We start from the raw sequence: 24,080 nt of genomic DNA, 5'->3' as shown, positions 1-24,080 counted from the left end.
GCAACAGTGCAATTTCCCTACTAATGTTCTAATAAAGGAATTCTTGTTTTTAAAAAAAAGTCCCACGTAAAGACCACATTTGATTGATGCCCAAATAATAAAGTCTCTTTAAAAAATGTTTTCTTGTTAGTTATCATTCTGTGCCTAGTGCAGAGAAAACCTGATTTTTGTGCATTACAGCCCTAAATGTTTGCAAAGGATTCTGGGGTAATCTCTATAACAAAATTCTTCCTGAAACAAATGATGATAAATCCTGCTGTTGTGTCTGTTGTTTGAAGATCAGTCAGCATGCCTGATGTTCTCCTTAAGAGCACTTAAGTCCTCATTCCTCGGCTATGGATCTGCCCTCCCCTTTGAGCTGCATTATTAATGGAATCTTGTCAGCGCTGTTATATTACTCGTCCGGACCATTTTCAAACCTGATAATGTACTTCAAATACAGTCAAAATGAGAAGATGCCATAGGAGGCTCCTCTTTGTTATAGCTGGGAGCGTCTTAAAGGAGATTTACAAAAGATTCCGAACCAGCAAGCCATTAAAGCTTCACCTTTTGACACGGTTTTTGGATTTAGAGCAGTAAACATCACAGGTCAGATGGATGAAGGATGTCCAACCTGACCTCCACCTTCTGACTGAATAAACACACCTGCTCCAGGTGATCAGCAGCAAGCAGTGCAGGGAGAGCTGGAAAACAGGCAGGGTGGTAGATCTGCTAAGATCTGGTGGTTCCTGGTAAGGTGGATTATTTATTTATTTGTTATTTTAAATGAAGCATAAACTTTAAACTCTATTTGGATATACATATACCTTTTTTTATTTGTACATCTGATGGCAAAGAGGACAAACGTAGGGTGATTGTTCTCAATTTTAGGCTCAGAAATTGATGCAACACTTTGGGGTAACTCATAAAAAAGACAAATCAACAGAACATGCGCCATCTTTACATCTTTCATGTGATCATCAGCCTGTGATGACCTGATCCAGTCCGGTTGATGGTTTGTCAATCATCTAGTGATGTTTGTGGGGTTAGAGTCTCTTTTTTTTTTAATTGTGAGAGGACCTGATTGGAAAAATCATTTGATCTGTGTGAGATTTATTGTTTTTACCAAATTTTTTTGATTAGCATCATATAATATTCCACAGTGATTTTTTTCTGTCCTAGCAAAAATAACATGCTTGGTAACACCACTGGAGATCTCTATGAAAACAGTTTTTAATTGCACATCCCTGTTTGGAAAACTTAACCAGGAGAAACACTTCATCTAAACACAAAATAACCAACAAAGATGTCCAGATCAAAACAAAAGCAAAGCACAGAGGTGGAGGGATAATGATGTGGGCTTATCATGCAGTCAGAGAATCTGAATAGTGAGGCTAAAGGAAATAACATTTGGGGCAAATCAGCATGAATGGCTAAGAAAAAGCATTTTGAGAAAAAGTCGTACAGAAAATATTCAGTGAAGTCACTGCTGCTAAACCAGTAACTTAGTGCTGTAGGTTGTTCAGGTTTTAATGAACCAACTTTGGTTCACTTTTTTTGTTAGACCAATTTAATGAATATTCTTTTGTCTTTTAAAAATCTTTTTACCTAATTCTAAAACCTGACCAGGTCAAATAATTTTCATCATCTGCCAATAATTTTAAATGATTCATAATAAAGCTGTTTTTTCCCCCCACTTTTGTAGTTTCAAAAGACTCTTTTGTGCCAAAACATCACAGATCAAGCCCAGTTTTATGTCATTCAAGAACTGAAGCTATCTATGAAACTATCTCTTCAATAGTCTGACATTATTTTTGGTTTGACAGTCTGCCATGTTGAGCATCTTTGCTGTTTCTTTCTTGATACATCTGCCATCATTCAAGCATTAGTATTCATTTTTTGGTAAAACACGAGTATAAATGACAATACCACAATGGACGAGAAAAATAAATACAGGGAAATTTCTAAAATGTAACAAAAAAGCAGATATTAGAATTTCAGGCGAACACTTAGACATGAAGTCAGTCAGAGTTTCACACGTGAGACGCCTGAGTGGACTGCATCTCTCACCTTTTGGCTGACCTTTATCGCTTTAAGCTACGATGAAATCCAGAAAATTGTGCTGCCCTTTTACAGCAGAGCATGGAAAAACCCCACCCCTCAGGATTTCAACTGAGGTTTATGTGAAAGCTTGACAAAAACTGTAGTTTTTCACTATACAAAGTGAAGGCTCAAGTTTTTAATAGAGGCAAACCCACAGCAGGAGACTTTGAATCTCTATCTGAATGAGACCTGATTTCAACAGTAATTGGTGAGAAAGTTTTTATGTCATCCTGATTCTAGGTGGAAATTGTTGTTTGTTTGGGGTGTCTTGCTACTTATAAGCTCAATCGGGTCCTTACACAACCATGGACAAACATCTTGAAATCAGTTTTTGTCCTTGATTCCGTTTCATTGAATCAAAAAGTGACTAAAATTTGTGACGTGTTGGGAAGCGACATTGTGATTGGAGACTGAGTCTGAATATGAACTGCTTCTCTGGCGTCTCTCTATTGCTCCAACTGTATGGGGCATTTGGAGCTGTAGTGCTGTCCAAAAGGGTTTTTTTTAAGAAGGAGCCGTAGTGACTTAGGGCTGACTATCCCCCTGCCAGCAGGATGATCCGTGTTGCATTTTTGGCGTGGAGGAAAAACGCATTTCTTCACGTGGGTGTGCTCTGAAGCGCAGAAGTTTACATTCAAATGTAAGGATTGACATTTTGCTTTTGCATGATTTTTTGAAGTTATTAAACTGAGGATGTATATTTTCCAGGCGCTTGCAGCTACACGCTAACGTAGTTGACCGGTGAATATTCATGATGTCATTGAGCGGTAGTAACGTCCAAGTTTGAAGACGCTTTTTTTTCCGCGTATCTCTCCGCTTAGAGGGATAAATGTTGGGGTAGGGAGAAGCCTCAGGGGTAGGCGAGGAATTCATATTCATCCTAAAATAAGAACCTATGGTTTAGAGTGCATGAATATAAATATCATATATTCAATAAGATTTCACCTTAAACCTGTTTTGTGAAAATTTTGTTAGTTTTGTGTTGCAGAGTCAACCCTTCATAAATTAAACATCTGAAAACTAGAGTTTGAAGACATTACAGTTTCTTTTCTATAACTTTAAATGATATGGAATGAGAAAGTGCTCCGTGAAACCGCACTTTTACTGACTGTACACAAAAATGACACTGTATGATGATGACTGCATAACTATCGCACAACTGGCAGTGTTGCATGAAATGTGCCTGACGACATTCAGCCCAAAATGTAATTGGACATCCATTAATATGAAGGAAATAAGGTTTCAAAGGATTCTAGTTCACATATTTTATAGACCGTCACTAGCTGTTGCTTCCCAGTGAGAGACAGTTTTAGTGCTTAGCATGCTGGGTAAACTAGATCTAATTCCAAAAAGATCGAAAAGTTTTAGTAACAATTTTGAGATAAATATATTTTCTGTATCGAGACAAATTTGTTTGCTAAAAGTGAAACACCAGAATTCTCTCCAGTCCTCCAACAAAGCTTCATACCTGCTGTATTCACACAACAGTAACACACAAGGAACAAAGGGTTTTCTATGAGTCAGGATGAGTACATGATGAAACACCAGCTCTTCATTGTCTTTGAATACAAGCAGTACCAATTCATCATGGGACTTCATAGGCGGAGACACATTTAAGAAAAAAAATCAGAATAACCCATGTGGCACTTTTAAAACAGGACTTTTTTTTTTTTTGTCATTTCTGGTTCAGTTCAAATATCAGTGCGTTGAAAACTGATGTTCCGAGTTCTTCCAGTCTGTGAACCCAATCGGTTCCTCTGAGTCCATCCTGCATGGATAGGAGAACGGTCTTTGCTGTTCGTGGAAGGATCACACCTCGATGAGCACCGAGTCCTTCCGGTGTTTGGCCTCATTGGCGAGGTGAGGTTTCTCTGTGCGAGTGTGCCAAACCAGCACCTGCAGAAGGACAGCAAACACATCACAGATCCTGGTATGATTATGCTGCTCCAACTGAATGGAGTTCTTTTCTTCCAGCTTTTATTCTGAAGGTCATCCCACATTTTGTTTTGGTTATAGATTTGTTTACGTTTCTTTTTTTAATATACTAACAAAAACTCTATCTACAGCTTTTATGTCATTCTTGAGTCATTTTAAAATCAATTTCTTTTCTGTGGTTTTTTGCAAATGTGATATACAGTTGTAGTAAATTTTCCGCCTGTCTTTTCTGACCTTTCTTTCCTTCTGGCTCCATCTGCCCTGATTGGCTCCAGTTAGCGTGCATTATTTTCCCTCTTTACGTGAGACTGCGTCTGTTTTTCCGTCCGTTTTCTGCCCCCGATAGTTCCCACCTCAATAACTGTTTTGTTGTCTCTCCTGCTTCCCTTTGGCTTCTCCTTAATTAGATTCGTGTTTCTCCTGAATAAAGCTCACACTCAAGCCTTCAAGTCAACTGACTCGATTTCTTCAGCTCCCCTTGTCACTTCTCGGTACAGTTTTAGTCAAAACGGCACACAGGCGAATGGATTAACTGCTGTCTTCTCTTAGCAGCTTCTCTGGGGGGGGGGGCATGGACGGTGGGGTTGAGCAGCAATCCACTTCACCTCAGAACTGCTTTATTGAAGACCTGAATGCAGCTCTGTGCCCACGGTGGCAGCTGAATGCTGATTAACATTTCTCTGTTGTGCTAAAAGGGCGGCTGCTTTCTCCTGAAAGGAAACGCAGTGATGTGCAGAAATGCCAACACAGCCGGAAATCTTTGCTCCCCAGGTTACCGTCGGTAGTGTGAAATTTTATTTTAACTGCAAAAATGGAATCTTAGAAAAAAAACAAAAACCTTTGTTTCAAGAAAAAAATTCCTATTTTTGGTCTTGGAAGAAAAATAATCTTATTAGGAAAGTTTTTAAAACAACAGAATAATCTTGTTTGAGAAAATATGTCTGACTAGAATTTTTTTTTTGCAATAACAGCCCTTAAGAAGACATTTTTTTCTTACCCCATTGGCAGATTTCTTTTTTGCTTATTTAACCCTTGTGCTATCTTAGATGACCCCACCCTTCCATTGACGTGTTCTCCCTACCATGACAAAGGTGGATAAAGGTGGAAAGATTTCATGTAATCCATGGACACCAGTGAAGATCACAAATCATTGAAGAAAAAAGGTTCAGCACACTGTCTAGTGGGTCTAGATGACCCAACTCCCAACGTTAAAGTGCCTTGGATGGCACAAGGTTTACAGAAAATCTGCCCTATGGGGTAACAATTTGGACTTATTTGTATGGAGCTTGTTTTTGTAGTTCTCCAGCGGATAGACTGCACCAAAAGGAGCAACTGTCTGTTAAATTATTCTTCTCTCATAGCTCGTTTTACCCTCATAAAGCATTAAACTTCGGTTCAGAGCTGGCCTCTCGGTGGTGAAAAAGTGAAAACGCTGAAATACAACTGTGAGCCTGTCTGTGCTGGACTACTATGACGTACTCTCAGGCTGGACTTAAGAAATAATTCCAGAAATTCAGGTCCCATCTCCACCCTTTTACCAAAATGTGGACAAAAAGGAATCAATAACAGGTCGAATAACTTTTACAAGCTTGATGGCAAAGAAGCAGATGATGTTTAGACCATTTATCAGAAATTATATTTCAGGTGAGCTGGTCCAATCTTGTGCTACCTTCACATCGCCCTCGGCAACGCATATTCAAGTGACCAGTTTTAAGGAAAAGGCAAAGTAAATGCATATAAATGCTCGTTTCAGGCTTCCACGTTCAAAAATGTCATTTTCACACATAGCTATGCACATTTTTAAGATTGATTTTAGGCTATACATACAAAATGTGCAGCTATTGGGCATCCATTAAAAGTTAAACCAGGTTGAACTTTGACCAATCAGGGAATTGAGTTTGGTAATAACCTATGGATGGCGTCCCCCTCAATTCATGGTAGTGCCAACCATTTGAAAATTAATCATGGAGGAGAAATGAATGATGCGTTTTGTGCCTGGACGGATTTATATGACACCAAGTCTTTCATATGTCGAAATAGAGATTTGCACCACTTTGGCATTTTTCGCCAAGCCTCTTCCAACTGTATGTGGTGGACATGCTGAAGAAGAAGCCCCTCCCTGCTCATCCAGTGTGAAGACCATATGCCAAAAGCATGTTCTTGAATGTGCATCGAATGCCTGGTGTGGACGTTTAACTCTACGCGTCAAAAATACTGCTGCCAATAAAGATATTCGAACATGTTGCACAGGATGTTAAAACTGAAATGTTCCTGGAGTCAGCAGATTTCATCTAATTAATTTAAATTTGTAGCACTGAACGAGCCTATAGGGTTGTATTCAAATCCACACACACACACACGCCCACGGGCATGATTTATGGGTAACAGGAAACATTGATGTCTCTGGGATTCTTCAGGTGGAACAAGTCACTTCCTGCACACCGCGCTGTTAATTGGCCTGATTTGCATTTCTAATGAGGCTAAATGGAAGTGCTCTTTGGAAAGCGCTGATCCAGAGCTATGGGGAAACACAGTTTGGGTCTGTGCACACAAACACACACCGACAGACACTTTTCTTTTTATTTTCCTCATTCATCAGAAGCACTTTTCCTCCTTTGGCCCTACACACTTTTTACCTCTGAGTCCTCTCTGCCCTCTGCGCTTTTCTTTCTCTTTCAGGTAACCTGGAGACAAAAAGCTTTTTTTGGTCTAAAGGACAGGATGCCCCCATTACTCCCAATCAGAAGAGCAAATTCAAGAAGAAGCAGTTTTACTTCAAGACACTGTGCATAGTGTTGCTATTGAATTCAAATTCCACTCCAGCAGTTTCTTTTATTATGTCCTGAACTTTAAAAAATACATTCATTTGCAGTCTTTGCTGTGCTTTCACATTCACGAGTGGCTTTTAGTGAGAAAGGACTTCTGAAGGGAAAGGTGATGGAAAAGTTCTGGATGTCACAATTAGATCATGTTCTGTGAAATAATGAGGTTCTTCCTGATGGAGTAATGCTCTGCCACCTTTTCACGCCACAGACTGTTTCAATTTAAAACACAGAGTTTGCTACAAAGCTCAGAAACAGTTTTTGGAGTAGCTCCTCACAAAAGTAATGTCTGACAGGTTGTATTATTTTTACCAGTAACAAAATAGTGTAAGGGATTACTGATACATTTTGAGAAGCATTTCACTAACTCTGAGTGCTGTTGGTGTCATAATTGGCTCCTTGCTTACAGCCTGGCTGTAAGAAATAAGAAAACTAGACAATCAGCGTAAATTCTGAGGCCATCCTACAGTTATTGACAGATCACATGCACACCCTGCATTCGTTTAGTAATGGGGCCAGTACTCGCACCTTACTTATGACTAGAGTGTGGCATAAGGGCAAAAACTGACAGTATCACACAAACATTCTAAGTGCGTGCAACTTACATAAGCCTTACAATTGCTTAATGATCACAATACCACACACACGACAATGGTACGTTGTTGTTCTGTGTTCCCCTTAACCCTTGTGCTATCTTAGATGACCCCACCCTTGTATTGACGTGTTCTCCCTACCATGACAAAGGTGGATAAAGGTGGAAAAATTTCATGTAATCCATGGACACCAGTGAGGTTCACAAATCATTGAAGAAAAAAGGTTCAGAGTACTGTCTAGTGGGTCTAGATGACCCAACTCCCAATGTTAAAGTCCCTAGGATAGCACAAGGGTTAAGATGCAGACGCTCCTCTCTACGACCCTCCACAAGTCAAGACAACCGAAAAACCCCTCATACAGGTGCATGTGACCAAGGCTTGATATCTATATCGTTGCTGGCTGACCAAGTGTTTTAATTTAGTGCAGTTGTATTTGTAGGTTCAGTTACAATCTTTCAATCTTTTGTATAGAAAATACTGGTGCACTGGTCAGCGTATGCTACCCAAAAGGTAACCCTTTATGCGTTTGGAAATTAAAGGAAGTCTAGCCAGATCTGTTCATTAGGTAACCACTTGGGTGCTTTTTTATACATCTAAGTAAATCTTTGTCCACTTCAATGTAAAATGTTCCAAGTTTACGAAAAAAAAAAAATAGTTTGAAGACTTTTCCCCTCTGCAGCAAGATTTAATTCACAGCAGGAGAAAGAGGTTCAGTTACTGCAGTTTCCGCACAATAAGGCACACTGAAAAGACTTAATTTTTTCAAAAAGTAATCCAGAGCGCCTTATGTATGTTTCAATTCTGGTTGCTCTTAGTGACGTTATAATGATTTTACGATTTTGAGATTTTGATATTCTGTAAAAATATCAGGAGTTTTTTTTTAACCAATTGCAATCAAGTTTGGATGTTATTGTGAATAAAGACAAAGGTACAGAAATGTTGTAAATAGTTTTATACTTGTCCATGAAACTCTGGAATGTTCACAAATCTTACTATCATTCCAAGAGTTTGTCCATCTTATTATTGGTCACTGTTAAGAATCCACCTGGTTCCAAAACTAGCAGACGACCCTGAATCCAAAAGTGTCAGAGTGTACTGAGTCCTTACAGTCTACGACAGCAGACCACCCTGAGTCGCTTCTCCTTTGTCATTGTATCTACGTTTTCTTATCTCTTCCTTAAGTCAATCCATCAGTCTTTATGTCCCTCCTTCTTCTAGATCTCATTTCCCTCCTGTGCTATCATCTGTCTCCATCTGTTCCTGTTTCCCTTCTTTTCTTGTCCTGTCTCTGCTGTCTATTGCCATTCCTCTTGTGCTCTGACTACATTACAGTTCCTGTCAGTCGTCTCCAGATACTGTCGAGAACATCTGATGAGCAGTTTTGCCCACTTCATCAAGGTCAAGCTTCAGGCTCCCTTGACTTGATCAAAGAGAAACCCAGGATACAATGTAAACGCATCAGTGAGAAAATGGACAAGAGTCTAACTAACTTTGGGGTTATCTTCTAAAGGTCTTTAGGTTTGATTTTTAAGATAAGGTTTCCATTAACCAATGTCATTGTCTCTTATGGTCAGTTAAACCTAAACGCTAAATGAACATGGCCTATATAGTTCTGTACTTTTTACATTAACTTAACTAAACCTGGAAAAGGTTAGGGTAGTCCCACTCCAGATTGATCATTAGCGGATTTGCATTAGTCAAGGGTCTGTGATTCTTTCAGGATTTGAGATGTTCCTCCTCAACGTTTCTTGCTTGGTCTAGTTCTTGGAACTTTTTCGGTTTGTAGTGAGTTATAGGCTTTTTTTCCCATCACCTGGTTTAGATTTCTATCAGCAGAGCTTCCTTTCATTTCATCATCTGTTTCCTAGCTCGTGTTTTCAGGCCGCCAGCTCCCCATCTTCAGTGTTCTTTTGCAGTATATGCGTTACATCTCAATCGGGGGTTCTGATCTGACTGATTTCAACAGGCAGACATCTTTAGTCAGCTGAAGTCAGAAATCATCTATTGTAACCTTTTTTACTTATATTCTCCAGGTTAAGTTTGTTCTCATTAGTGCTCCTTTTGAAATGCTATTCATCCATAAACATGTTTAGCTCCACTGTTGTCACACTTCCTGTTATCTTGGTTGTGCGTCACTTTGATTAAGTACTTTCATGTTTGTTTCTCATTGGGTTACAGCTTTTTATATTAACATCTGTTGCACTTTAGTTTCCTCATCGTTTTAATTTGAAATAACTTACAGAATCAATGACCAGCAAGTACTTTTTGCACCACAGCTTGTTGGAACCCATAAAGGATCACAGACAGATCACTGATCTCAGACTTAGAAATAATAATATAGTTAATAAGTGAACAATAGTGGAATTATTAAAAAAAAAAAACTTTTTGCTTTCTGAAAATAACAGTCACTATGACTTTTTTTAAACACTACATACATTAGGTGAATTTATTTTTATATTAGGGATTTACATTTATTTTTGTTTATGTCTGTTAAATGTTATTTTCTGTGTAACATACAGTTTATGTCTGTGAAAATTGCATAAAGAAAGTCTGATCAGGATTACACATTTTGACTACTTCTGTAACATGTACCATTTCATGTAAAATGATTCCACTAACAGAGGATGTACCGTAGTCAGACTGATGTCACGCTCCGCCTCCCATTTGATGGCCTGTTCATTGTTCAAATGTCAAACGCTAACCACAGAAGAAGTGGCCTTACAAGCAGTGATATCACAGCGCTGTGCTGATGCTGTATGTGACACCCCACTTCCCTCCTTCTAAAGACTGATTTTATCACAGCCTGCAAATGGCCTGCATTAATGTCAGTGGCAGGACTCCTCCATTAGTGTAATGGGGCTGATAATGATGATGATAGTCTCAACACAGAGCTGTCTGCACAGCAGCAGTCAGCTGTATATGATGACCCAGCAACTGTGGAGTCTCTATCCTGGTCCCTGCATGAAACATTTACTGAGAACTGGGGGGAGGGAGACTGCTACTCCGACAGTGTGGAGCATACACAGGTGGTGACCATTCGGGATTGTAAATGGATTGTTGAAATCAAAAGAAGCTCTCATTTACTGCACGTAAATACCTACATTTTGCACATATTGCACAGATGAAAATTGGTCATACGTGAACATACATGGAAAAAATTAGAAAAGTTTTGGTTTTTATGTGAAATTTTTACAGATGTATCACGAATGAACCATGTTATAACCACAGAAGAAGTATGAAAAAACACGCAAGAACACATAAAGCAACGAAGCACATGAACCGTGTGTGATTAGTGCACTGTGTATGTGCAATTCAATAGTGATTCGTGTATCAGTCATTTTAAAGTGATATGTGCACCGTATATGCAATATGATAGTTACACATTGTTCTCGCAAATTTCACGCACAATTGTGTATAATTTTTAGTAATAATTATGTATAAACTACGTAAAATACGCGTAAAGTGCGTAATTCTGAACTGACCAAAAATTTTGAACGGCTCAAAATGGATTTCACATAAAAACCCGTCAGCCGAAAAGCTCAACAGACATCTGCGCACATCGACGAATGACGAGCACATGAAACTTATGAATTACGTATATCACGCATTTATTACAAAAGACCAACATTTCATATGTGGAAAATGCGCTAAATTTACATAGTTGCTGTGTGAATATGGCCTAAACAAAGATATAATCAACATTAACAGGATTGCCCTTTTTGAACCCCCAGCTCTACACTTGCCCCTTTACCGCCACTCCCCCCCCACACACACACACACTTTAACAGCTTCATTGAATGTGTTTGGAAGAACAGTAACGTCACAGTTCTGGTGCATTTGTTCCCTTAAAAGAGTGAAAAACGGCATCGCACTCATTTCTCACCAAAAGTCCTTCTTAAAGCAGCTTTTTGATGGTTGTCAAGAGGACGAGTGGCTTCATAAAACCAAGCGCCAACAGGGCCTCTGTTGATTTCAGATGAGCTGCATTCATCTCAGCCGTCTCCCTGCAAGACCAGAATTGATGGAGCTACGGTGCCTTTTGTCTCATTCGAGCTGTGTGGTTCTATGTTTAGACCATGCCACTGACTCAAAGAGTGACTCATACTGTCAGTTGTGGAGAGAGATGGGTTGTTGCTGCTGTGATGGAGGCCATTATTGTGACTTATGTTTCACAGCAGTCAAAGACACGAACGCAGAAGGGCAAAAAGTGCATAAACAACTTTATCAGGGATTTACTGATCAGTTGTGCCCTCAGGAGTCTAACTGCATCGCAGGATAAAGATAGTCCCAGGGTGCACGTCGTCCTCTCTCATTGCACAACAGGCTTCAGTGGTGCAGAGTTACATTTGATAGTACACACGAGAAAAACATGCCTGCTTGCAGAGCGCCTTAGTTTTCTTGATAAGACAGAATCAAGCTTCATCAAGAGATTTGACACAAATTCAGTCTAACTAGAAGGATATCATGTTGTCACCAATTAGCCAGTAAATAGCAACAATACACAATGTAACGTGAGATAGCAAGATTTAACATAATAGGACATAGTCCCATAGAGGGATGAGCAGCAGAGATGAGGATGTGAGTTGCCAAATCTCCTCAAACAGTTGCAAGCTGTTGACAATGTTGTTGCTTGTGGCTGTTGCTTTCAGCTTCTGGTTGCCCCAATCAGGGGCCTGAGAGGACTGTCCCAACTACAGTGGTCAGGAGGTGTCTGTCTGCTGACTGGACCAGCAGGTACTGTAATGTTTGAATGATCTGAAAAGGGTCTCTGAAAATGGAAAACTTCAAGTTGGTTCCAATAAACCAACGTGCAGCAGGGTTTGCAGTGAACTCTGGTATCGAGAGATGTCTTCTACAGCATTTAGGTACCATAGGAACTAAAATAAGGTCTTACACCATGATCTTGCAAACTCCAGAGTCCACACAGCCTATCTTTACTTTGGAAGGGCTGTGTGGAGGTTTCCAATCGTGGCCATTATCATCTGGTGATAGTAGTAGAGAAAGAGGAGGAACGGTGTGTTCAGCAACCAGTCCAGAGTCTGCCTCTGGAGATGGAGTATTTTTTGGCAGAGGTAGTGTGATGGTGTGGGACGGCACCTCTCTCTTACTGGAGAACACCTTTGGATGCAAAATGTGTGCAGAAAGATTTTTGAGATTTTGCAACCCTGTCTTCCTATCTACAGTTATTTCTTTTAGACCACAACTCTTGATTCATAGCTTCATCAGAGAGGTTTTCAGAACCTTGTGGTAGAGAGGATGGAATGGGCAGTCCCAACCAAAAGATAGATTATGGGATTGTCGGGCGACAGTGGCTCAGGTGGTTGAGCGGGTCGTCCAATGATCGAAGGGTTGGCGGTTCGATCCCCGCTCCCACCAGCCAAAATGTCGTTGTGTCCTTGGGCAAGACACTTCACCCTCCTTGCCTCCAGTGTAGCTCCACTGGTGTGTGAATGTGCATGAATGATCCCGGTGATGGTCAGAGGGGCCGTAGGCGCGAAATGGCAGCCACGCCTCTGTCAGTCTGCCCCAGGGCAGCTGTGGCTACAACCGTAGCTTACCGTCACCAAGTATGAATGAGGAGTGAATGAATAATGGACATAATGTAAGCGCTTTGGGTGTCTTGAAAAGCGCAGATAAATCCAATCCATTATTATTATTATTATTATTGTTTGGGCATCCTGTCAATTCCAGTTTACCAACCCAATCAGAAGGGGATGACATCCCAAAGCATTATGGGACCAGACTGGTGACTGGATCAAGGGGAGGAGTCAGCCTGTTATGACTGTATATGTTCCCTCCACAAACCTGTAAAGCTGTTAAATTACAAACCTGGGATATTTCCAAAATGTCCTGTTTTTTAACCTTCAGTCATCCAATCCACTTAACACCAAACAAGGACAAACATCAGAAGAAACTGTTTGGTGTTGGCAGAGAAGATTTGACAAGTTATTGATTGGGACATGCCAAAGCCGACTTTTAAAAAAAATAACATAAGACATTTTTTAAGTTATGGAACATGTTCAGAACAAAAAGCTGCTGAGTGCTGGAGAGACACAGGATGGAACATAAGTGACTGGAGTGAATCTGAAGCTCAAGGCTTCAGCATGCGGTCATGTTGTGCCACACTGTCCTACCATCTTGGAGAAAACCAATGAAGACAGCTGCGCTTGATTGTATTTAACATTTGAATGTTTTTATAAGTAAATAATACAGCCAAGTCTCTATGTGAAGAAATAATCCAAAATAACCTTAATAATAGCATCTTCTTGAAAGCTAAAGTGATTTTTTTTTCATAGCTTGCAAAGAAATTCAGGCGTCAAGGGGTTAAAGGCTAGATTAAAAATAAGTGAATTGAAGTGAAGTGAATTAAGTGAGTCAAACCCAAATTTACTTAAAAAAATGTCAAATTAATCAAATCCATGATTTTTGGGTGAAAAAGAAGATTTTCCTGGTTATTTTTAAGCAAAAAAAAGAATACTTTTCATACATGAATATAATTGAATTATTGCTAACTTTAAATGATTAAAGTTGAATATTTTCACACTTTAAAACACTTGTTTTAGGTCAGTTTTCTGTAACATTTTGGTTAAGGATATGTTTTTAGAACAAACTTAAATTGTGTCGAATTACAAATTGAATCAAATTGCGAAGATGACCTCATTTTAAAACTGGAAAGAAAACATAAAATAACTAGCTCACACACTGAACTTATTATGAAATGGACACATTTTTTCTGCAAAAAGAGACAGACGATTAAATAAAGAACTGAATGGGCATACTGAATGTATGCACGTTGCTGCGGTGTTTCATTTCACTGACCCGTGTGCAGTTGTTTGCCTTGGGTTCCAGCTCGGACACCTTGGTGATCTGCTTAAGAAAGTCGGATTCTTGCATCCCGGGCTGGGAGCCTCCCCGCTTGAACTGCGCACGCGGGTTAGCAAGGATGACCTGAAGATTCACGGCAAAACCTGGGGAGGAGCACCAGAAAGGCAATGCTTTGTAGATCAAAATGACAGATTATGAGTGCAGGGTAATGGTAACTGATAATAGTGTCAACCTTTATTCTGTAGGAATCAGTTTTGTAGTTGGTAATGCTGCTGCGTTTTGGCAGAGGCTGTTTTTGAAGAGCATGACTGACTCAAAGGCATCATAAAAGCTGCTAAATATAATAGAGAACTACAAAGTCATTCTGAAGCTGCAGGATTTGGAACATGCAGAAATCAGTTTAAAAGCTGAACAAAATCCAGTTTATTTTTCCCCCACGTTTCCTAGAGAGAAATATAAAAAAAACAGAAGGTAAAAAACCAACAATAACTCCTCCTGGTACTTCACTGCATCTTGAGCTGTCAGCATGTGTGTGCAGAACGCCTCATTCTCACATCCAATGTGTTGGATGACCTTGAGGCCAGATGGCTGCTGGCGGCACGTGCCGAGTCGCCTTTACTTCCAACCAGCTGACCTTTTATTGCAAGAAGACAATTTGTGACTCTAGCCTGTTGGTTTTAGGAGGGCTGTTCACACCATAGATCTGTCCTTAAAACTGTGCACAAATTCAGTTTGCGATGCAGATCAACTGCAAATGCTAGCGAAGGAAAATGTTGATTGGAAAGTAGAAAGTAAAAGTAAAGGAAGATTTAGACTCATCCTTTTAGTCATCCTCCACTCTAATTTTTTGTGGTTTGTCTATAAATGATCCTTTCTGTTGATGGAACAATAGTTAAAAATATTGTTTTTAACTATTGCAGTGAAGAGATCTGTTGTGAGGTTGGATCAATTTTGGGATTTACAAAAAAAAGTTTAACATTGGCATATTAGAAAAAACTCACAACTAGAAAACTGTTTTTTTCCTCTTTTTTTAGGGGGGAGGTTACCTTAAAGCATGTCTTATTTTCTTCTCTCACAGAGATGTTCGTGTCAGTTTAAAGACTGAATTCATTCAGGCGGCACAGCAGCAGGTTTTTCTTTTGCCCCCTCAACAAGACCTCAGCACCTGCTTTAGTAATCGCAGAAAACATGAATGAAGACCTTTTTTCTGAAGGAAAAAGGAATATTCTGCCGATTTGCAAGCTGCTAAAAAGGGAAACCATCAAGTAAAATAGTTGCAAAAAAAAACCCAAAAAAGAATCATGACCTAGATGATGAATTAGTCACTGATACAATTGTCTATATTATATATATTTGCTATCTAATCTGAATATTCACTTCCTGTAGCCAGGTCTTTCCACAAAAAAGATTTCTTACAGATTGATAATTGTGGTGCAGAGGTAGGGCTTCTGATCAGATGATTGCAAGTCCAAGTTCCTGCCCTGCCCACCCATGTGTCAAGATGTCCTTATAGGCAAAACACTGAACCCCACATTGCTCTGGAGGGTTACAGGTTGGCTCCAGTGGAGTGCGTGTGCGTGGCTGAATGGGACTGTGCCTGTATCACCTCCAAACCAAGCTGGAACTTTGAATTAAAAAATTAGTAAGTCCTGCATTTAAGACTGACAGAAAGCAGTTTGAATAAAAATCCCAAAAGTTACTGTAAAAAAGAATTAATTCACCAAATCCATATATCAATCATGCATTTTAAAATTAAAGAAATAAAAAACCTGGCTTGTTGTGTAAGTCTGAAAGCCTCAAAAAGCCTCTCTGACTTTATGTCCACATGTTTCTTCTGTTTTCTCTGACCTATCTCTTGTCCATGTGATTCCTTTTTAAGAAAACATTCATCTGTTCTCCTTCTGAACATGACTGCTATCAGCGAATAAAGAGAAGGAATCCATAGAGCCTTAACTTCTGGGTCAACTGTCTGATCTAATGCAAAGTGATGCCACTGGTACAATCTTCCCTATCCTTCAAATTGCTAAACTCTAACCCTAAATAAATATTGAGGTTGACTCCACGTTAGTCTCTTCATTTTAATACTTATTTTGCTCCAAAATACATCCTAAAATAAATCTTTACATGTGTTTTTAAAGCAAGAATTATTTGAACAAAGTCTAATATTAATGTAAATCTTTTAAAGGTATTTTTGCAAAGTAAAAAGTGAAGTATGATTAAAACCCTTGTGCTATCTTAGCTGACCCCACCCGTACACTGACGTGTTCTCCCTACCATGACAAAGGTGGATAAAGGTGGAAAGATTTCATGTAATCCATGGACACCAGTGAAGATCACAAATCATTGAAGAGAAAAGGTGCAGAGCACTGTCTAGTGGGTCTAGATGACCCAACTCCCAATGTTAAAGTGCCTAGCATAGCACAAGGGTTACATTAATGTGAGAATTTTTGTTATTTGATTTATTCATTCAGTGTCAAAAGGAAAGATCAACAACCTAAACCCATTCACCGTCACTGAGTTTGCTTTCTTCTGTCTACCGTCAGCCTCATGATTAGCACTGAAAGTGTCTTATTTCAAACTGATTTACTCAGCAGCGGAGATCCAGGGGGCCAAGAGGGGCAGCCCCCCTCCCAACAAAAGGCTTTGCCCACCCCAGTTGCTTCCCAAACCTTTGAGTCGGTATCATTATGGACAAAGATTAAGAAATCGTCAATACAAGCTTCTTTAAGCATTGCAAAAATGAAAAAAAGCAATATTTATAAATGAAATAAAAGCAACCTGTAAGAAGTACATATTTTTTATCCACTCTACTGTTCTCATCTGCCACCCCTCCAAAGTCTTACAGTTCTAGCTCCACCCTGGATTTAGTCTTTAGTAATATCTTTAAAATGATATTATAAATGGATGCTTACTTTGAATTATTAGTAGATTGTGACATGATTTCAACTGAGCTCTATTTGGTTTGAAATAAAATGGTGCAACATGAATGCAGGACGACTATTGGACAGAAATCTAATCTTAAAAAAGTTAAATATGACTTGAATACTAAAATCATAACCTAGACACTAAGGAACTAAAGTGTGACCAACGCATAATCTGATCATTTAAATCTAAGGGTCACTTTTTTTTTGGGGGGGGGGGGGGGGGGGGGGGGCAAGAAAAGTAAATTGAAGGCATTGGTTCAAACCATTGACTGTATTAGAGAGCTGGACTGAGTGGCCCCTCCCCCTTCGTGTTCCAAACACAAAGTAGCCACTGGTTAAGTCAAAATCCCAAAGACTTCTATGGAAGAACAAACAGTCATTCTATTTGTCAGAAGAACGATTCTCGCTCTGATACCATTTTTTATACAGGTTTTCATACAAAACAGCACACGTTTTATTAACATGCACAAATTTAACTCACAAAATGTCAATAAAATGCTCATTTGTAGCCAAAAAAAAACACTAATTTGTGGCCAGAAATGATTGATTTATAGAAAAATTGTGTTGTTTTATGTCATGCTCAGGGCTTCGTATTTGCCAGAAGAGAAATATCAAAGATATTCTGCGCAAGCAAGTCATTACATCTTCATAAAATGTCATCTTAGTCATAATTATATAGTTATTGTTCAATAAGAAATTAGAACAAATAATTTTAAAGATCTTGAATTTGTACCTGTTCTCTGCACAGTAGAGGAGATGTTGCTGTGCAGCAGCTGACTGACATGTAGTACTTTCTTTCCAAAGGTTCACACACACATGATGACTGTGCTGACAGAAAACGAAGAAGCGGCAGTGACTTATTGGAAAGGTTTCTCACTTTCCATTGCTCCCTGTGATTTGTCATCGGGCTTTCAAGCCATGAGAAAAGAGGTCAATTGAAAGCATGCGAGTTTGCAGTGAAATCTCCCTGCAGGTTTTTTGTCTATGTGACATTTGACTGTGAATATCAGCTTCCTAACTCTTAAATAACTGCTTTTGGCGCATATGTGAGCCTCTCAGCGGAGCGGTACCCTGTGTCCTGTCCAGTAAGCTGGACGTTTCTCCACTAATTTCACAGTTGCCACGGTGATGATTTCCACCCATATGAGCAGCTTTCTGAGAAGTAGCAACAACAGCAGCTTTCTGAAAAGATCTGTGAATCTTAATTGCAAGCAGGCACACAAATAGAGAGCTGTGAAAGGGGCTGTTATCCTTTCGGTGAAAGTGTTGCAAGTGAAAGGGCTTGATGACACTCATGTATGTATGCACAAACCCTGTAGAGTCTCCATGTTGTTCACTTTGCAGACCTGGAGGTGAGACCTATGGAGCTCTGAACTTCACAGATATTCACACCTCCAGAAAGTCAAAATAATAGCTCCCTGTTTTAGATTAAAGGCCCGTACACACCGGGACGAATATTCGCCAGCGTTTTTCGCTACGTTTTTTGTGTTCACACCCAGGCGATTTTCGCTGACGATGAGCCGAGCGAACATGCAATTTCATTCCCTGACATTAGATGGCGCTTAATGTAAACAGAAATACTCCTGTACACAAGGTGGCGCTGCGCAATTTTATGCTTCTTAAAGTCGCTTTTCACTCAGAAGAAGAGAGCAAGTATTTCAGCGCTTGTCAGAATAATACAAAGAAAACATGAATATTTCAAGCACCAGTAGCTCCAACTGGTGCTTGGTTCGGGGATATTTTAGAATGTCCGTCATTATTTCTTCGCGGCTGTGTAGATGCAACTCGGCGTCTATCTTCTTCGCTGGTATGTGTGCTCAGCAAGGCAGTCTTGTGTTTGAGCGCCCCCAAGTTGTGTTTTACTGTAACTTCAGAGGCTCCAGACACGTGTGCAAACGCGCCGTTCTCATTGGTCGAATAGATTTCGACGCGACGCGTCAAAAATAAAACGAACCCGAGGCAGGGTTTTTTTTTGACGCGTGGCGTTTTTTCGCGTCGGTGTGCACACTCTCATGGGTGCCCTTTGTTTGGTCACGAGGCGTTAAATGTCGGCGAAAATCGCGCGCGAAATTCGTCCCGGTGTGTACGGGCCTTTAAGCAGTGGTCTCCAACCTCCAGGCTGCGGACTTGTCCCAGTCCATGAGACAATTGGCACCGAGCCGCAGAGGAAAATGAACCCAATCTACATTTTTCCTTTTTTTAAATAATCTCATTGTGATGGAAGTTTTATTTTGAAATACTAATATACTCTTTCCACCACATTCCACTCATTTCCCCAAGCGAAGTTAACAAAAAACTAACGTATTTGGAAAATTTCTTTTATCAGAAAAGAATCAGTGAGGAAACAGAAGAAATAAATTGCATTTACATTAAAAGACAAAAACCAGGAGTCTTTAATCCAAATATGGATTTATTGTGACAGTTGTTCCCACACATCACTATAACAATATTAATATATAAAATTCAGCAACCAACTGTCAAATGTCACAGGGATACTGCTAATAAAGTTGTTTAAAAGATAGATTCACATTTATTATATGTATTTAGAAAATATTAGCGCGCCTGATTATAAGCCGCAGCCATTACATTTTCTAAAGGATAAAACATTTTGTACATACATAAGCCGCACCTGTCTATAAAGCGCATGTGCCCACATTGAAACATGTGTTGTAGAATGAGGATGTGTATGTGCTGACACCACACGTGTGTGTAAGAAAGAGGGGAGAGCTCGTGCAGCGCAGGAGGGAGGCTCTCGCTCACTCTTGCTGCTAGGCTCCTTCCTCTCACACACGCAGCACGATGACACACACACACATACTCATTCTAAAACACCTATATAGTTAGTTCATTAATTAGTTAGTTAGTAGTTAGTTGTTACGGTTATTTTTTAATAAAGAATAAAGACTGTTGCTGCTTCAATCACTGCGGTGATCAAAAATCCCGCACCGTCACAGCTCTATTCCAAACAGTGACTGTGAGGCGGCAGTAACACGGCAGCAATATGGTAGTAACAGCACTAACAGGGCTGGTTAAAAAAAACATACTGGTAAAAGTCACTGAAAGCAGCAGTAACATAGGCTCGCGCACCCCTGAAACCATGGAAGTCTTCCTTCTCAGTGTCTCCTTCGTTGTTGCTATCAGTTTCACTCTCATCTTGAGGCAAGATCACTCTTGAGCTTGCGCTGTCCTCTCCGTCACGCAGCAGAGCGGCTCTTCCAAACCCGTTGGTGATTTTTTTCACACTGCTTTCAACTTGAAAGCTGCGTCATCTGCATCTCTTCTTGCATTTTCCATGATGAGTGTCTGTTCGTGCTATTCATTCACAAATCAGGGATTTACATTAAACCTGTGTCTTCCTCGACACATTTACCGTATTCCCCCTGTCTCACTCTTACCCTTTCTGCTCCAGCGCCCCTAGCGGCCATTAGAAAAAATGCATAAATGAGCCGCATCATTGAATAAGCCGCAGGGTTGAAAGCGTGTGACAAAAGTAGCGGCTTATAACCCGGAAATTAAGGTAGTTTTGGTGACTTCTTTTTTTGATTTAGCATTTATCCATCACCACTTAGAAGTTGGACGGGGCTGAAGTTGGCTTTTGATTTTTTTTTAGCTTCAACTTTGACAGTTGTGGGTTAAGAGAAAATCTAGATCACATTTTAGTGGTTCCTGTACAAAATCCAGTTTACAAATAAGGTTTAAAGCAGCAGCAGAGATATTATAGAGGGTGAAGATAAACTTTACCCTCAAAATTTATGGGAAACTGAAGCCCACTTCAGCCTTGTACAGGCCGGTCCGTGAAAATATGGTCTGACATCGAACCGGTCTGTGGCCTAAAAAAGGCCTGGGATCATTGGGTTAATATACTTGCAAATCTACATTTCTACTCAAAGACCTATATTTTTTAGATTTACACATTTGTTAACTTGTTTGTTATTCTGTCCAGGTAATTGCATTTTTGGTCCTTTAGCAGAGAACAAAGGTCTCAAACCTCTCAGCTCCTGCTGCTCCATCATCTCGGCAGCAGAATAAAAAAAACTGGGGTTACTCCAGGTTAAACATTTTCATGTCTATCTTAGAGATGACAACAGGCACACAAACCACAACAGCAAAGACAAACCTCTCTGTGTTTATGTTCCTCCGTGCACCGTATATGCAGTCGGTGTCAGCTTTACATAAATGCTCCTGTCTGTGGCCTTGCTCAAGCTTTTTGCTGTTTGTTTCAGTTCAAGTGCTGCCAGGTGTGCGCCACTGCCTCTGCGCATGTGAACAGTCACAGACGTGCACGCGCCCTCGAGAGCACTGCTGCACAACATCACAGCCCGGGCTCCATTGTCTGTGGCTAAATGAGACAGAGCAGTAGACGTGAGGCTTTAGAGGTCTGCTAACAACACCCCACAGTGGTGAGACACACGCTGACAGTCAGCAGACAGCTCATTATAAATGCTATGAATAATAATTTAAGAGTCAATAAAGTTTGAGCTGATGGCTTTGTGCAGCCATTGTTCCCACTGCATAATTTAAAGCCGAATATGCTTCTTAATACAGCCACAGCAGTGGATGACTTGAGCTGCAAATTAATGGTGTAATTACATCAATGGTTTAAAACAATGCTCAGTAATTGAGGTGCCTGTGTGAGTGTGTTTGTGTGCAAGAACATTAAATGAGGTGGAGATCTGCCAGTTTTAACATTCATCCGTGTTTTAAGCTGTGTGCTACAGAAAATATTTGTGAAAAATAAATTGAATTACTGTTTCAATCAATCTATTAAAGTTGTATTGTGTAAAATGGGTAAATATATCTTAGTGTAGCATAGCCTGCAACACGTATGTGTCTTAAGTGTAATAAGTTATTGTTACTTGAAAGTAAACAAATGTATTTCTTAAGATTTTAGTTTTTGTGTGTAGTGACGGACCCAAACAATAGAGGGCAGTACAGAGTTTTTGAATTCAGCTGTTGCTCATGTTGTAATTGTAGTATTTAGAGATTTTATGACCCTGTTCTTCACTTCTGGCATCATCTGACAAATAAAATGCCAGATTAACCATTTTTGGGGTAATCCATTCATGTTGTAAACCATCAACAAAATATGTGCCAGTTGTCTTAAAATTCAGCTGCACAATCCAAACAGTTAGCTTAATGCCAAAGAACAAATTCCATGACGGAATTGCTGCTATTTCTGGATTTCTTTGGGTTCGGCTGTTGATTCTAGTGCACTGTTGGTTTTATCAACTACTTAAAATCCTTTGATGTGAAAATTGAAGATGGAAGGCCACTTTTTGATGTAGCTGGAGCTGAAGCAGCATTCAGAGTGCTGACAGTTTACTCATTTTACAAAGGATATCCAACACAGAAAGCTTTTTGGAAGTATTATTTAGCTGTAGGTCAACTCTGTGAAATAAGATGACAGATGTCTTAAGGACGTAAAACTCTTTATACACTTTTCTCAGACAAATATGAACATTTTAACAAATTTCTCTCTTCTTTAAACTCTCAAAGTTCAAACCTTCATAGAAAATAAGTCCAGTATTATTAAAAGGAAATAGATCTGATTGCAAATGAAAGTTTGTGTAGATTTTGCAAAGTGAAGCTATTCTGTACAGGAGACACAGCACAGAGGAGTGGCAAAGTCTGAAGCCAATCAGGACGCAGTACACGGTATGCTGTTAAAAAAACAAAGATGCTAATTTGCAATCACAAAAATCTGCAAAACAGCGAAACTGAGAAAGGTGAACAAGCAGCGCAGAAGAACTTTTTTGTAGATTATTTTTTGCTCACTGAATTACTAATTATCTATAAACGTAATAAACTCATCAGTAACAATATTTTCAAAAACATGAAACAAAATAAAGGTTTACCTGTGGTTTATTGTTACGTTTATTCATCTCTAAGCCCCACCATTAACCTTCCAGAATACACCTGTAAATTGTTTCTTACCTGCCATATCTGTGGCGAAGGGTCTGTCCGGTCTCCAACCGGTGTACCAGCCCACAACTTTACCCCCTGACACCAGGGGGCGCTCGTATGCTCGGCCACCCACAAATCCCACAGGCCACACAGAAACACCTTGGGTGCTTCGCATCTAAAAAGAGGAAAGTGAAAAGTGAATTATTTCCTGCCTGAAATGCTGCTGTCAAGTTTCAAAAACAGTTTTATCAGAGAAGAAGAAAGAGAAAGGCCCACAAATAGCCCGTCTTAATTCATGTATTCAGTCGTCACAACACAAGTCCTGGAAAAGCAGATCAGGGATGATGGTGAGCCTCGGGTCGTATCTAGGGGTCAGAATGTGAGCTTTAGACTCCAAACTGAACTGCCTGTGTGTCATTTTTCATAAATCGCGATGAGTCTTTGATTTCCTCAGTGTATCTTAGAGCAGCATGAAGAGGCTGCTGCTAACTGAATATGACTGCATGAAAGCATGCAGCAGAGAGCCGCACAGCCTTCATTTGAACAGTGAGTGAGTCTGCACACAGCCGGAAGCAGTGCAGCAAGAAATGAGATGGAGAGGGAGCGAGATAAGGGGGGTGGAAAAGACATCTGCAGCTTCTATTCTTCACCCAGAAAACGAAAAAGGTCCCATCAGTGCTCACTCAAGCACCCTCCAGCTTGTCAATCACGACAAAGCAACATTTTCAGCAAGGGAGGGGGTTAGTCCTGCAGGCAGTCCTTATTGTGCATCACTCTTGTTTGTCCTTGGAGGCCAGAAGTAATTCAAGTTAGGTTAAACGTCAAAGCAGCCAAAAAACGACATTTTTGCTTCAAATTCAATAGAAAGATTGTTCACTAAAAACACATCTAATGCTTCTTTCCTGAATAAATATGATGTATGTATGACACTTTACCAATTTACAGATTCCAATAGAATTCAAGGCTCAGCATGGAAGACCCTTGAGATTCTTTTG

At 39.9% G+C, this 24,080-nt stretch overlaps 1 protein-coding gene across 1 annotated transcript; it reads right to left on the bottom strand.

Annotated features, from left to right (window-relative positions):
• Positions 1 to 3,891: 3,891 nt before the first annotated feature.
• b3gat2 (beta-1,3-glucuronyltransferase 2) lies at positions 3,892 to 23,260 on the bottom strand (the record flags this gene model as incomplete). Its single annotated transcript, NM_001163084.1, is given in 3 exon segments — positions 3,892 to 3,978; positions 14,252 to 14,400; positions 23,116 to 23,260. Coding segments are annotated over 3 exon segments (381 nt in total), but the record flags the coding sequence as incomplete, so codon positions are not given.
• Positions 23,261 to 24,080: the final 820 nt, after the last annotated feature.

The sequence above is a fragment of the Oryzias latipes genome, chromosome 15 (genome assembly GCF_002234675.1).
Source record: "Oryzias latipes chromosome 15, ASM223467v1".
NCBI classification, from domain to species: Eukaryota; Metazoa; Chordata; class Actinopteri; order Beloniformes; family Adrianichthyidae; genus Oryzias; species Oryzias latipes.
The sequence above is the reverse complement of the archived record's forward strand: the minus strand, read 5'-3'. Positions and strand labels throughout refer to the sequence as shown.